General features: G+C 39.1%; 4 protein-coding genes and 1 non-coding gene across 6 annotated transcripts; 3 read left to right on the top strand and 2 right to left on the bottom strand.

The window, feature by feature from the left end:
* Positions 1-136: 136 nt before the first annotated feature.
* Positions 137-1,588, bottom strand: LOC103447667 (uncharacterized). Its single transcript, XM_008386857.3, has 3 exons — positions 1,174-1,588; positions 580-816; positions 137-356 (listed from the first exon to the last, which is right to left on the bottom strand). The coding sequence occupies exons 1-3, from the start codon at positions 1,393-1,395 to the stop codon at positions 315-317; spliced, it is 501 nt and encodes a 166-aa protein (XP_008385079.2). The 5' UTR covers positions 1,396-1,588; the 3' UTR covers positions 137-314.
* Positions 872-943, top strand: TRNAG-UCC (transfer RNA glycine (anticodon UCC)). The gene has a single exon. It is a non-coding gene; the product is annotated as a tRNA-Gly (tRNA).
* A 2,857-nt stretch (positions 1,589-4,445) lies between the features above and the next one.
* On the top strand, positions 4,446-6,658 carry LOC103429898 (protein GRAVITROPIC IN THE LIGHT 1-like). Its single transcript, XM_008368026.4, has 2 exons — positions 4,446-5,634; positions 5,717-6,658. The coding sequence occupies exons 1-2, from the start codon at positions 4,989-4,991 to the stop codon at positions 6,490-6,492; spliced, it is 1,422 nt and encodes a 473-aa protein (XP_008366248.2). The 5' UTR covers positions 4,446-4,988; the 3' UTR covers positions 6,493-6,658.
* A 763-nt stretch (positions 6,659-7,421) lies between these two features.
* Positions 7,422-10,395, bottom strand: LOC103429900 (mitochondrial uncoupling protein 2-like). 2 transcript variants are annotated; one of them, XR_011572870.1, is made up of 9 exons: positions 10,158-10,395; positions 9,419-9,637; positions 9,235-9,313; positions 8,949-9,082; positions 8,745-8,843; positions 8,522-8,626; positions 8,041-8,247; positions 7,797-7,883; positions 7,422-7,688 (listed from the first exon to the last, which is right to left on the bottom strand). XR_011572870.1 is itself a non-coding variant. In XM_008368027.4 (9 exons), the coding sequence occupies exons 1-9, from the start codon at positions 10,236-10,238 to the stop codon at positions 7,665-7,667; spliced, it is 903 nt and encodes a 300-aa protein (XP_008366249.2). In that variant the 5' UTR covers positions 10,239-10,395; the 3' UTR covers positions 7,422-7,664. The 2 variants fall into 2 exon arrangements, 1 of the variants encoding a protein (XP_008366249.2); XM_008368027.4 differs by having other exon boundaries at positions 8,041-8,115.
* A 564-nt stretch (positions 10,396-10,959) lies between these two features.
* On the top strand, positions 10,960-13,016 carry LOC103447453 (proliferating cell nuclear antigen-like). The gene is made up of 4 exons (XM_008386649.4): positions 10,960-11,499; positions 12,120-12,272; positions 12,354-12,451; positions 12,559-13,016. The coding sequence occupies exons 1-4, from the start codon at positions 11,181-11,183 to the stop codon at positions 12,790-12,792; spliced, it is 804 nt and encodes a 267-aa protein (XP_008384871.1). The 5' UTR covers positions 10,960-11,180; the 3' UTR covers positions 12,793-13,016.
* Positions 13,017-13,538: the final 522 nt, after the last annotated feature.

The raw sequence follows: 13,538 nt of genomic DNA on the forward strand, positions 1-13,538 counted from the left end.
TTTTATTTGTTTTGCTTGTGCTAAATGTTTCTGTGCCGTTTGGAACGAACTTTATTTATTCAGAGACGCCTGTAAGTAGGCGGGCCCTGATCATTTGACCTAACCCACATTCACGAACATTCGTTTTGCTCATAAGTTGAAAACAAACATTGAACTTCTTCTATAGAAGGAGCATAATACCAATGAATAAGAAATAGTGATGTACTTATTGGCAAACACTGAAAAGTGAAAACCCCAAATTGCAAAATCACAATAATAGTAATACGCAGACTTTTAAAATCTGCAACATTAACACACTCCCAGTCCCATCCATCCTAATTGTCACTCCTCCTTGGCTTGCCTGAATCAAAGGCCACCTGGAACAAAAAGCAAACACACGATTGAGTTAGACCACCAACAAATGCAAATTAGTTAGGTGACTTGATTGTCATCCGCGTTTCAGAAAAAAGTTATTTTGCACTTTTTCATGTACAAGTACACATTTTCGTTTTCATAAAACAAAGCAAACGAGTGATGACTTGTTCTGAGTGCCAATAACAGTTTCTTTTTAAAAACGAGCGGGGGTTAAATTGAATATACTGTATTGGCAGCAGAATCATCTGGGATCCAGTCATTAGTTGCTGGGTTGCACTGGCAAGAGGCATGGACGTCGGTGTCGGAATCCGGTGCCAAATTGTAGCGGTTGTCGCTTTTGTTGGGCATTTTGATGAACCCAGTTCCCGTGGTGTGGTGCTGCTTGTCAGTCTCGTTCAGGTCCTTGTAGTAGTCTGTCTCCACAAACTCCTCACCAACCTCACTTCCGTTTAGCACTATTTTCTGCTAACACAAAAAATAATTTATTATAAAAAAGAAACTGAATTTGACAAGCAAAGCGTTTGTAGTCCAACGGTTAGGATAATTGCCTTCCAAGCAATAGACCCGGGTTCGACTCCCGGCAAACGCATTTCACTATTTTTCTTATTTTTAATTTTTTCCCCCTAATCTTGTATTAGCTAATGTATTGGTTTTGTTTGTCAAAACAAAATTATTACAAAAATATAGCTTCGTTTTGACATAAGTAGCTCTTAAGTGACTTTACGCATGCATCTTACGAACTAATTGTGAGAAAAAAGGTATGACGTTAAATAGTTATCGTTAAACTGGTGAACTACAAAAGTTCATTGCAAAACCAACCTGAGAATCGCTTTCGAGACGGTGGAACTCAACAAGTTCGGGAATTTCGTCTTTGTTTTTCAAATCGTCCACATACTTTGATGAATACTCACTGCGTTGAGGTTTGGAGTGATGCTTGGGAGTCACTCCATCGAAGTACTCTCTTGTCTTCGACTCGATCTCTGCCTCTTCCTCTCTCGACAAATGAGCGTCACTCCTGTTTGGCCTCCCACAGCACTCCATTTTTCTTCTTCTTCTTCTCTAATCTCTTCTGTATTTTCCTACAAACTTTTCTCTCTGTTTAATTGGGTTTTATATTAAAGAGAGAGATATTTTTGCTTCCCTAATTATCTTGGTGACTTGAAGAAATTGTGGTGGGAAATTTTGGGACCCAAAAGTATCCAACTTTTAGGATAGGAAATATCTCAGTGATCTTATCTATTTGTCCTTTGCTTACTTGGCATTGTAAGGTGACAGTTCAAGTTGGAATTTCTATTTTTTTTCTTCTAGATTTTGAGCATTTCAGGTCCCGTTGTCTTTAACTTAGATCATTGGATCTTTGATGTTACTTCTGGAGGAGGGTTAAGGGAGATTTTTCGGTATGTCCAGAATATGATACGATATACCACATGCTATCACATAATTAGAAAGGTTTTTTTTTTTTTTTTTTTTTTTTAGTGTACCTCCAATGGTATAATTACATATGGTGTATTACTTATGTTTCGGACACACTGAACAATCTTTCAAGGGCTTGAGAGATATCCGCTCACAATTTTTACGCAAACTTTGAACAAGTTTTATGGTGCAAGGATAATGTGAGTCATTTAGATTGTCTTTAAATTGCCAAGATGAATGCAAGAATTCTTGCAACTCAACGACATTTGTCGCGTACATACTCTTAAAATTAGTGAGAAATGAGAGGTTTAAATCGTGAATCTGAACGTTAGTGCTTTAGAACTGAAGTTATGAGTCCTACAAAAATTAGTTGGGAAAGAGAAAAAAGAAGAAATGCATTTGGTTTTAGCTTAAAAATTAGAGTGTTGTGATGCCCACCGACCCCATACGAAAAAGATAAATGACAAATCAATATAAGATGAGTAAAAAAGTAAGACGGGTAAATAGGCACACTGGCAGAGCCAGAACTTAATAATAACGGGGTCATAATTTTGGGCAAAAAAACTTTATTGGATTATTTTATGGAACTTATGGTGGGTATCTGCCAAGTTATGATGTATGTTGTCTATTTTTATCGAGGACGAGCGAGACTTTTTATTGAACACTTGTTGTGCACCATAATGTCGCATAGAAGAAATAGAAGAAGCACAACAAAGGAAATAAGAAGAAAATTTACAAGTAACTGTACATAGCGGGTTGCACAAAAGAAGCAATAGTTTGAAATTCAGTATTTTGACTCATATTTTTCAGTTTGTTGTAGTTGTGTATAGGAGTCATATACAAATATACAAATAGTACACATTAAGGTTACGAAGTTATTGGAGTCATGAGCAAGTTATTGGAGTCATGAGCAGCCAATAACCTTATATTGGCTCCGCCACTAAATAGGCATACTAGCACTCACTATTAATCACATAATAAATTTAGCTAGGGGGTGGAAGCTTTAGCATCTCCAATGGGAGTCCCACCCCCACTTTTGAGGACTTATTTAGGAATTTTAGAGGAATATTCGAGTCCCTAAAAGAATATTGTTTATTATGAAAATTCCTTATAGGATAATCCCTAAATATAGGGACTAAAATATTAAAAAATTATTATTCATTTCATTGAAATATTGTAACCTTTGATAAAAATAAAAAACTATCACCACCATTGATTTTTCAAGAATTAAAAAAAAAAGGCAAATGAGAAGTTGCCCTACATGGGTGGGTTCAAAAAACAAGGAAAAAAAACGTAACGAGCAGCACTATTTCCACTCAAAATTAATATGGAGTCCAATATTTGAGTCCGTATAGTTAGTCCTTATATTTGAGAATTCTTAAGAGGTATCCGGCAAGTCTCTATGTATAAGATACTTTGAGGACTTTAATTCCGGCCCATTGGAAGTCATTTGTCCCTATATTTAGGGACTATACGATTGTAGGACTCCATTTAGGATCTTCATTGGAGATGCTCTAATCTTCTTTCAAATTATCTTCCGATCAAATATGTCACATTATTTTTCTGGATTGTATTGGCAAATGTGCCATGAACAACTGAAAATTTGGCCATAAGTGAGAAATTAGCCATTTTATAAGTTTAGGAGGGCTCATTGCTAAAATTTTCTCTTAGTGATGCAAGGAGAGACTTGAGAACGTTTGTGCCGCATTTCAAAGTGTCATTTGATTCCTTTTTGGTTTACATTTGATTCCTTTTTGGTTTATTTAAACCAAAAGCTAGAAGAAAAAAAAATGCGGTTGTGCAAGAGAAGAAAATGGCGTGCATTAATCATTTTCGTTATGTATCAATAGATGAGTTTAATTCAATCTACCAGCTAAAATAGTCTTAAAAATCAAACTCATTTAACAACTAATGCAATTTTGAATTTAGCAGTGAGCAAATCTTGCTCAAGTACAGGCTAGTGTGGGTGTTTTTATTTTACAAACCATGGTGTTAATAGGGGACCGGTGGAGCTCGTTTGAAAATAATTTTAAAATGACTCAAAATGTTTTTAGTGAAAATATTTTTGGATTCTCGGTAAAAATGCAATTGAATTTTGGAAAACGCTTCAAGTGCTTTTAAAACTTAAAACATTTTTCTTAAGACAACTTTAAGGCATTTTAATAGTACTTTTAAACGAGTCATACATATTTGCCTAATAAAAATTGATTTATCCACAAAAATTAACGCATTATGTTGAGAGTTTAAACTTCATTCTCTTTTCCATAATATAATTTAGAATCATAATTTGAGATTCAACTTTCATGCTGCAAACATTAGATGACTTAAATTCACAAGACCATAATAAAAGCAACAATTCAAACAAATACAGACCATCTATTGTTCGTATCATTCAATACTATGAAACATGAAAAAAAAATTTGGAAAACTAATGAAAAGGGCTTGAAACTTTGAGTTTTAATGATAAGGACAAAATAAAGGGTAAAGTGAATAGTACTATGATTGATTTTTTAGTGTAAAAATGTGGTTTTTCGTTAAAATGAATAGTACCAGATACTTTTCTTTAAAATTCCCAAAAAAAATTCGATAACTTGGCTTGTAATAAAACATAAAAAACTAATTTCTCTGTTATTTTTTTTTATCACTTTTCAAACTTAATTTGGGTTTTTCTTTTTTATGGACACTACGATTCAGTTCCAGTCATCTCTATCAAATTGAAAAGGACAACTTTTTCATGGTCAACCGTCCCTCCAAATCCTCACCGTACAAATAGAAATATCCACACACGTGTAGGGTAAAAGGATAACTTTCTTCACATGCACATGCCCTCGCCATCCTCCAGTCGTGACTCGTGCCCCTACTGTGATAACCTTCCACCTTTGAAGCCCTAACACTAACTAACGCCGTTAATTTTCCGGTTACTCGGAAAGAAGAAGATCGCCGCCGTCAACGGCAGCCGGGACAGCCTGTTCGCCGTTCCGCTCCACGGTGATCCGTTGCCGTTTGGGAAGCTTCAGCAAACACGACTGTCACTGAGTCCATACAGCTTCGTTTATTGTTTTTAATTAATTAGTTAATTAATTAAATAAGCTATCTTAAAGGGCGGTAACAGATTTCTTATCCTGCGCACCCACTCCTCATTCAAAGCACTGGTCTGCGAATCTGATCTTGTTTTTCTCAGAGGCTGAGAAGTAATCAAGGCAAAGAAGAAAGGGGAGAAAATGGCGGGAAAGGCTTCGAATTTCTCGGATCTGATTCAGCGAGTGGCGGCTTCTTGCTTGCTCCATCCACTCGCCGCCGGCCGCTACGATTCCTGTGATTCACCTGTGAAGCGACGCGCCGGCGATGAGGAGGACGTAATGTACGAGCACGAGGCCGGCGACCAGCACGATGAAGTGATTGACGGGGGAGGTTTAGGGGTAACGGTTGGGGAGGATCAGGGGTCGACGAAGGGGAAGGAGGTGGTGGAGATGGAGATGGCAATGAGGGAGGTGTTCGATGCTGTTGCGTCGATGAAGAAGGCGTACGTCAGCCTCCAAGAGGCCCACATCCCGTGGGACCCAGAGAAGCTCAGGGCAGCTGACGCGGCGGTGGTCGGTGAGCTGAGAAAAATCGGGGTACTGAGAGAGAGGTTTCGAAGAAGGCGTTGTAGCGGCGGCGGAGAGCGAGTAATGGCGGGGAGTATATTGAGAGAGGTGGTGGCGCCGTACGAAGCGGCAGTGGACGAGCTGAAGAGAGAGGTGAAGTCCAGAGAGGTCGAGATCCAGAACCTCAAGGAGAAGCTAAACGGCGCCGTTAACGGGTCCCACTCGAAGAAGGGCAGGTCCGTGTCCAGAAGAAAAGTCGGTTGCATCACTCTAGCTGAAGGTACACAGTAAAATCTCTCTCCCAACTTCGTCTTACCCTACGAAGTGACAATTCTGCCCCCCTAACTGATTTCTAATTACAGTTGCAGTCGCTCCGGCGCCGGAGCTGTTCGAGGCGACGATGAGCCAAGTGAGAGAGGCATCCAAGTCGTTCACGTCGCTGCTCCTCACCCTCATGCGCGCGGCCCACTGGGACATTGCCGCCGCCGTGCGATCAATAGAAGCCGCCACCGCCACCACCGGCGGGATCAACCCGACGTCGTCGATCATCGCAACGCAGAGCGGCAACGCCAAGTACGCGCTGCAGTCCTACATTTCGCGGAAGCTCTTCCAGGGCTTCGATCACGAGACGTTCTACATGGACGGCAGCCTCTCGTCGCTGCTCAACCCGGACCAGCACCGCCGCGACTGCTTCGCCCGGTACCACGACTTCAAGGCCATGGACCCTGCCGAGCTCCTTGGGATCCTGCCCACATGTCAGTTCGGGAAGTTCTGCTCCACCAAGTACCTGGCCGTCGTCCATCCCAAGATGGAAGAGTCGTTGTTCGGGGACTTGGAGCAGAGACGACATGTCGTAGAAGGGGGACACCCGAGGAGCGACTTTTACGGGGAGTTTCTGGGGCTGGCGAAGGCGGTGTGGCTGCTGCACTTGCTGGCGTTTTCGCTTGATCCGCCGCCGAGCCAGTTCGAAGCGAGTCGAGGGGCGGAGTTTCATCCGGGTTATATGGAGAGTGTTGTGACGTTTGCGGGCGGGCGGGTTCCGGCGGGTCAGGTTGTCGGATTTCCGGTGTGTCCCGGGTTTAAGCTTGGGAATGGATCAGTTATTAAGGCTAGGGTTTATCTGGTAAATAGGAATTAGAGGGGTTAATGTGGTGGGTTTAAGGCTTAGGTCGCTAGTGAATAGTGTGGCTAATGTTACTAGACTGTAGTTCTCCCTGGTGTTGAGATGTGTCACTATCCGCTATGTAGCATGTGTAACTGTTATTGCACTGTTTTATTTAAACATAAATCGCTCTTCTATCAAATTTGAAAATCGTTGAATCATTATTGTTTGCCAACAATATTGTATTCGTCTATTATCGTGTCATACTTAGATAACTAAATAACATTTGATTTTGGTGAATTTTTATAAGGTCGATCTCTTAATGATGGCTTAAAAATGATCTGTTAAGATTATGATAGATATTGGGAAGTTGATCCAAACGATTGATCAGTTCAGATTAAATTTTGAACATTTTAAGATGCATTTTAATTCTGGAGAATGAGTACAATACTTGCATATATTTAACATAATCACCATTTAACGGTCATATATAATTTATGTAAAATATGTATTTAATGCAATCTTCAATTCCGTTCCTTTTATTCCTTTTAACTTTTCGGATGTCATATTAGATTCAAGTGTTTCAAAGTTGAAAAAAAAAAAAAAATTTGGGTGGAATCGGAAATTTCTGATTCAACTTACACTCCTGACTCAGTTTGTGGATACAAATTTTTGTCCAAAGAGAATTGCTTATACACAATTCATATCATTCACTTCCACTAAAATGTTATTTAAAAGGTCTTTAGGATTACTCAAATCATGTAAAACGTTTTAGGCAGTGCAATCAACATCATCCCTACTTAGCTGATGCCACAAGAAAAATAGTTATTTGGTATATTAAATTTCAAATGGCAATGCGGAAATAATAATAATATTTTAGTGACCTTTTCGGGTTCAAGTCGTGGATACCTTTTTGCAAAACAAGGGTAAGACTGCGTACAATAGATATTCCTCCTCCGACACTCGCAAAGTGGGGAGCCTTATTAGCTTGAGATCGCCTTTTATATAATTGTCCAGTATAGCCGAAGGAAGAAGGGTACAATGATATGACTCTCCCTTTCGAACTCTCCAATCATACAAAAATATAAGGATTTTATGCCTAGAAGAAATTTGGGGGGAAAAATGAATCTTTAACAATCGAAGAGGGCCATTCCAAAGCAAAAGCTGTGTCTTCGAGCTTTGTGGTGACTGAAATCAGACGAGCATATTCATACCCGGAAAACGTTCTTCGCCTGCCATGGAGATCATACAGGAGCAAAAGGGCATCATTACAATGGACAAGTTAGCAGATTTGAACATGAAACACCTATGCAAATGAGACCCTATCAATTCAATCTTACTTGCTCTAGCATTAGAAACATAACCACATTCCAAGATCCTAGCCGACCGAAGTTTGGGAGGAACCCTTTATAGAAGGCCAAAAATCCCTGCAGTACGTCATGAGTTACAAAACATTTGAGGAAGCTGGTGACAAAAATCCATTTGGAAATTTAGCCTTGTTGGTTTCAAAAACTTTGAAGGGTTATGAGTCCAATGACTTGAAGAATCAGAGTGCACTTATGGATTAAAACTGAAAAAGCATACCTCGTACTTCAAAGTTTTGACAAAGCAATCAAAGGTGTTTTTGTAAGTTGAATCTCCCATCATTCGAGATTTCACCTGGAACATAACAAGGAAGGCGTCCAAGCCAACATTACCTTACTAGCTCATCCACTAAAAAACTATATAAAATTGTTTCGTACAATAAGAAAATGTCATCACAATCTTTCACTAACAAACCGTGGTTACAGCCTATGTAATGCAGGTCATGCTTCCATCGCAAAGCCAACATTCAGTGATGACTTAAAACTCGAGAACACATATAGCATGCGCTTATCAATTCTGTTTTTCCGTAGAGAGAGAGAGATATATCATTTGATTACTTTTCTTTAAATTTTGTTTTATTTTTACAGTTCTGTTGTAGTTTCCATTTGTTGCAACCGTTTCTTACATCTCTGCCGGTAGCATTCAATCCTAAAAACCCACAAAACTTAATATCACAACTAATTAGTTGCAGAGTGCATACCACGTCAACAGGAGAGCCAATAGAAACTGCAAAGAAGCCGGCACCCAGACCAGCTAGGAGATGAGTTAAAATATTGTCTGTGGACCCTGGAATTTTCAAAATTGTCTGCATAAGTATGAAGAATCAAGAATCATTGGGATTATTATCCTAGATATGGCAGGTTAGATTAACTTGAAATTCATAAATATAACTGCATTCATGAGAAGGAATGTTATGAGATTACCTCCTTCACTTGATCATAACTGGCTAGTTCAGCAGCATTTATAATAGCATTCCGTGCTACATTTGGCCCCAGCCCAGTCCAGAGGGCCCCTAATCCTTCCTAAATGTTAGACAAATATTAAACAAAAAAAGAAAAACAAATGAGCTGATATGTATTTAAGAAAACAGGATGAAGAAAAACAATGTTCTACGTTAAGAAAATAACCTGTCTCACTATAGTGGAATAAGCATCTAAGGATCCAGTATATCGCTTAGGAACTCCAGCTGGTAATTTTCCTTCAGCTTGAAGTCGAACCTTCACAAGGTCGGTTGGATTAGCCACTATGATTGCCAGAGCACCTGTTAACACAGAAGTAAGCGAAAGAGTATGCAGTTAAATTAACTTTTTTCAGATCAAAAGGCAGGGAAGATAACAGCAATAGTTCCGGCAACTTCAGATATGTTAATGAACAGCACAAGTTACATGAAATTTAGTTTCCAAGTACACCAACCAGTCAATAAAGCTGCAAGTATTTTGTGGAATAGAGGAAAATCTCCAATAAAAGCACTGCCAACAAGGAAAATTTTGACCTGTTTCAACATTCAGTTTATGGATATGCAGAACGTGTCACAAATAAAGCATCAAACAAGTAATTCGTGATTGTATTTGTGAAAGAAAACATATTTGGAACTCACAGGATCATATAATCCAATTCTCAAACCTCCGTAAACACATTGGCGCTGTAATCCTGGAATTATGCCATTCCAAAGTGCTGCTAAGCCTTCTTCCCTAGCGATTGTAGCCATAGTACCCAATAGGCCCCTATACTTTGGTGTGCCAGCTCCATCCCCCGGGACTGCTTTCTTTTGTAGCTGGAGCCTGACTTTAGCAGTGTCTAAAGGTATGGTACAAAACTGCACAATATTCATGCAGACACCGTTATACACCAAGCTTTGATTTTTATGCACACACCTGAAAGTGCTTAAATCGTACTTAAAAGTGCTTAAATTGTTCAACAAAGTCTTAACCACCAAGATAAAATTAATTAAACCGATCCGATTCTAGCATAACATTTTTCGATCCTAGTGTATCAGTTTGTTCACATTAAGCCACATTATGCAATTCCCGGAACCATCATACCAGGACTAAATGTCAAGTACAAAAGAACAGCAGCTACCCTCAAATTTTAACTTCATATTTCCACATACATTCCCACAAAATTGGAGACCAAATTTAGCATTGATCTCAATCAAAACTCACAAAACCCAAGTAAGAAATCGCACTAATTGCGCTAAAACACAGAAATTAAACCTAAATGATGATCCAAATCCCCGACCCAGTAAACCAAATTTCAAAACTAAGAAGTAAAAAACTAACATGTCAGCTGAAATTTACAGAGGCACTAACACAAACAGTAGAAGGATCATTGATTACCTCAGCGAAGCAGGCAGCGAAAGCACTGCAGAGGAAAGTTTGCAAGAAGGAGATCTCAGACCTGGGGCTGAGATCAGCCATTGGAAGGCGCAAAACGAAAGCTTCAAAAGCAAGGATTTTGAGGAATTAGGGGATTAAGGTGATAAAAACAAGGTGGTTAATGAGTAATTAGAAGGAAGGGAACTTGGAAGAAGCAAACTTTTTGCAATTGCAAATTTGCAACTGTTTCTTTTTTGTCACTCATTTGCTATTTTATTCTTGGGTGTTTTGAATTGGGATTATTAGGGATTTTAATTATTTTAATGAATTTAGAGGTATTTAATCAGAATTTTAAGTAATTCTATAAAATTTAATGTGTATTTAATTAAAATTTTAAGATAATTTATTAAAATCTTTAGAAATCCAAATGTATTCAATTAGGATTTTAAAGACGTTTATAATATTTCATGTGTATTAATTATAAATTGATTTTAAAGAATTTGAGAAAATTAAGGAATTAGAGGGAAGTCGAAATATTTCGTAGTGTATTTTAAGCATTCACAAATCTCACATATCCCCATAAAATTTCAAAAAAATTGAATAAAAAATTTATATAAAATTTTTACAAATCAATTAAAGTCTCTCAAATACACCTGTTCATCTTAAGACTTTTAAGTTTTTTTTTTTTGGGTGATTTCTGAATTTAAAAATGGGCCTGATGGTGCAGTGTTTTTTCTTTATGGGCCATGGGCCTTCAGTTTTCTTCTCGTCAGAAATCAACCCAAACAACTGAAGGTGCATGAATAATTATATTGTACCCTCCCAGCGGGCAATCCTTCCCCTTCAAAGTCCTGCGCGGGAACACGAATCCATCAAATCCCGCCAATCGAACCCGAAATTCCCAAACACGCCTTCCCATTTTCCCCCACTATATAAACCCTAACCCCCACTCCCTCACTCAAACCCTCAAAATCTCCCCGCCCAAAAAAACCTAGATTGCCCAAATCAAACAACCAGAACGCTTCTTCCGACGACCCGGAAACGATGTTGGAGCTCCGACTGGTTCAGGGGTCGCTGCTGAAGAAGGTGCTGGAGTCCATCAAGGACCTGGTGAACGACGCCAACTTCGACTGCTCCTCCTCCGGCTTCTCCCTCCAGGCCATGGACTCCAGCCACGTGGCGCTCGTCGCCCTCCTCCTCAGATCCGAGGGCTTCGAGCACTACCGCTGCGACCGCAACATGTCCATGGGCATGAACCTCGGCAACATGTCCAAGATGCTCAGGTGCGCCGGAAATGATGACATCATCACCATCAAGGCTGACGATGGCAGTGACACGGTCACCTTCATGTTCGAAAGCCCCAGTATGTTCCTTCTTCCTCTTCCCCCATTTTTGTATTTGGGGTTTTTTCCCCAATTGATTTGAGTCATTTGGGGTTAATTAATTTGGGATTTTTTTTTGCTATCAACTTTAATTATTGGCTGTTAATTTTCTTTCTTTATTCTTTATGTAAATTGCTTCTCTTATATGCAAGAAATTGTAAGAAAGCAGACAGAAACAATTTTTTTTTTTAAATTTCTTTTCATGAATCTTGAAATTTATACTGGATTTAATTGTCAGCTTCACTCTTATTTGGTTAACCTGCTAATGTTTGGATTACACTTAAGTAAATTCTGTTAATTCCGTGTTTGCCAATGTTGATTAATTCGTACCTCATCGATGTTCTACGATAGAGGCTGTTATTCTTTACTTGTATGGAAATATATATACACTCATATTTGGAGAAATTGAATTCTAAGTGATGAAAATTTTACTGAAAGCTTAATAAATCATTAGGAGACATTGTATCCGGTAGTTGTAATCGTTAATTGGAAGTTTTGCAAACAAGATTTTGGTTTTGTGATAGTTTATTACCATGCTCCAATTTTAGATTTTTGTTTCATGTATTTGTTCATCGTTTTGATTTTGGGTGATGGATCACAGCACAAGATAAAATTTCTGATTTTGAGATGAAGCTGATGGATATTGATAGCGAGCACCTAGGAATTCCGGAGGCAGAATACCAGTCAATTGTGACAATGCCCTCGGCTGAGTTTGCTAGGATATGTAAGGACCTCAGCGGCATTGGTGATACAGGTACTATTTTTTCTGATCTCTCGAGAGGATTCATGGTTATCTAAATTTGGTGTGTTTGTAATGGTTCGATATTGCTTGCAGTTGTGATATCTGTGACCAAGGAAGGTGTGAAGTTCTCCACAAGAGGGGATATAGGCACTGCTAACATTGTCTGTCGGCAGAACACTACTGTTGACAAGGTATATCGTCCTTTCAAACAGATTAATTGGCTAGCTGCATGACTTTCGGTATTTTAGTGCAATGTCTAACTTCGTGTATTTTTGCCTCTGATTTTTGTGAATTGCAGCCTGAAGAAGCAACGGTCATAAACATGAGCGAGCCAGTGTCGTTGACATTCGCTCTGAGGTACATGAACTCGTTCACAAAGGCAACCACATTGTCGAATACAGTCACAATCAGCTTGTCTTCTGAACTTCCAGTCGTGGTTGAGTACAAGATTGCAGAGATGGGCTACATTAGGTTCTACTTGGCTCCCAAGATAGAAGAAGACGATGAAGGCGAAACCAAGCCTGAAGTTTGAGTGTTCACACAACGTCATCACCAGCATACTCTTTTGATGACTCGAACTACTGTTTAAAAATCCATGTGGAGGGATTTCTCAATACTTCTCTGTTTGAGGTTTTTCTTGCTTTCTCTGTGACAATTAGTTAGGAAATCTGTAGTCTAGGAGTTTTCGAATCAATTCCGTTAGGTAAAACAATGTTGTTTCTCCTTGGTTTTTTAATTGATTTGTGGGTTGCATAATTAAGTTTAGTCTGCTAATTTACCTAGATTGTCAAGGCACTGGTGAGTTTTGTTACCAAGAAGTTGGTCAAATTTTCAAAATATGTGAGCAGAATTTAACACCAGGTACCAGACGATTGACACGTCATCTCTTGCAATATTGCAACTACGGATTTGGATTTGCTTCGGACCTTAGTGTTCGAAGCTTAGGGATCAAATCAGTTGGGTCGTAATTGATGTGTAAAAGAAATCAAAGCCATTGGTTGTGTGGTGGGTTTGGAAAATGAGTTAATAAAGACAGGTGGATTGAATTTGTGCAGCCCAGATGAATTGATTCTTAGGTTCCGGATATTAAGGTTTGGAGCGGATCCAAATCCTGCAACTACATCCTCCTCCATCAAAAGAGCTGCAGGGAGAAGAATTGTGACAGCTACAGGAGCCATGGACATGAGCAGGTTCATAGAATTGCAGATTAATGCAAATTGCAGAGTAATCAACGGTTGTTAATTGTCCACGCAAGTGAAAACTAATACTTGCAAGAAT

The sequence above is a fragment of the Malus domestica genome, chromosome 11 (genome assembly GCF_042453785.1).
Source record: "Malus domestica chromosome 11, GDT2T_hap1".
NCBI lineage: Eukaryota > Viridiplantae > Streptophyta > Magnoliopsida > Rosales > Rosaceae > Malus > Malus domestica.

Bases quoted from the DNA above. Each gene is read 5' to 3' on its own strand.
- LOC103447667 (XM_008386857.3), bottom strand. From the start codon at position 1,395: ATGGAGTGCTGTGGGAGGCCAAACAGGAGTGACGCTCATTTGTCGAGA. The intron at 817-1,173 runs GTTGGTTTTGCA...TTGTGTTAGCAG, and splicing joins GTCTCGAAAGCGATTCTCAG to AAAATAGTGCTAAACGGAAG. The intron at 357-579 runs GTATATTCAATT...TTTTTGTTCCAG, and splicing joins ATGATTCTGCTGCCAATACA to GTGGCCTTTGATTCAGGCAA.
- LOC103429898 (XM_008368026.4), top strand. From the start codon at position 4,989: ATGGCGGGAAAGGCTTCGAATTTCTCGGATCTGATTCAGCGAGTGGCG. The intron at 5,635-5,716 runs GTACACAGTAAA...TTCTAATTACAG, and splicing joins TTGCATCACTCTAGCTGAAG to TTGCAGTCGCTCCGGCGCCG.
- LOC103429900 (XM_008368027.4), bottom strand. From the start codon at position 10,238: ATGGCTGATCTCAGCCCCAGGTCTGAGATCTCCTTCTTGCAAACTTTC. The intron at 9,083-9,234 runs GTTGGTGTACTT...CTGTGTTAACAG, and splicing joins ACTTGCAGCTTTATTGACTG to GTGCTCTGGCAATCATAGTG. The intron at 8,627-8,744 runs GTAATCTCATAA...ATACTTATGCAG, and splicing joins GTTATGATCAAGTGAAGGAG to ACAATTTTGAAAATTCCAGG.
- LOC103447453 (XM_008386649.4), top strand. From the start codon at position 11,181: ATGTTGGAGCTCCGACTGGTTCAGGGGTCGCTGCTGAAGAAGGTGCTG. The intron at 12,273-12,353 runs GTACTATTTTTT...TATTGCTTGCAG, and splicing joins CAGCGGCATTGGTGATACAG to TTGTGATATCTGTGACCAAG. The intron at 12,452-12,558 runs GTATATCGTCCT...TGTGAATTGCAG, and splicing joins AGAACACTACTGTTGACAAG to CCTGAAGAAGCAACGGTCAT.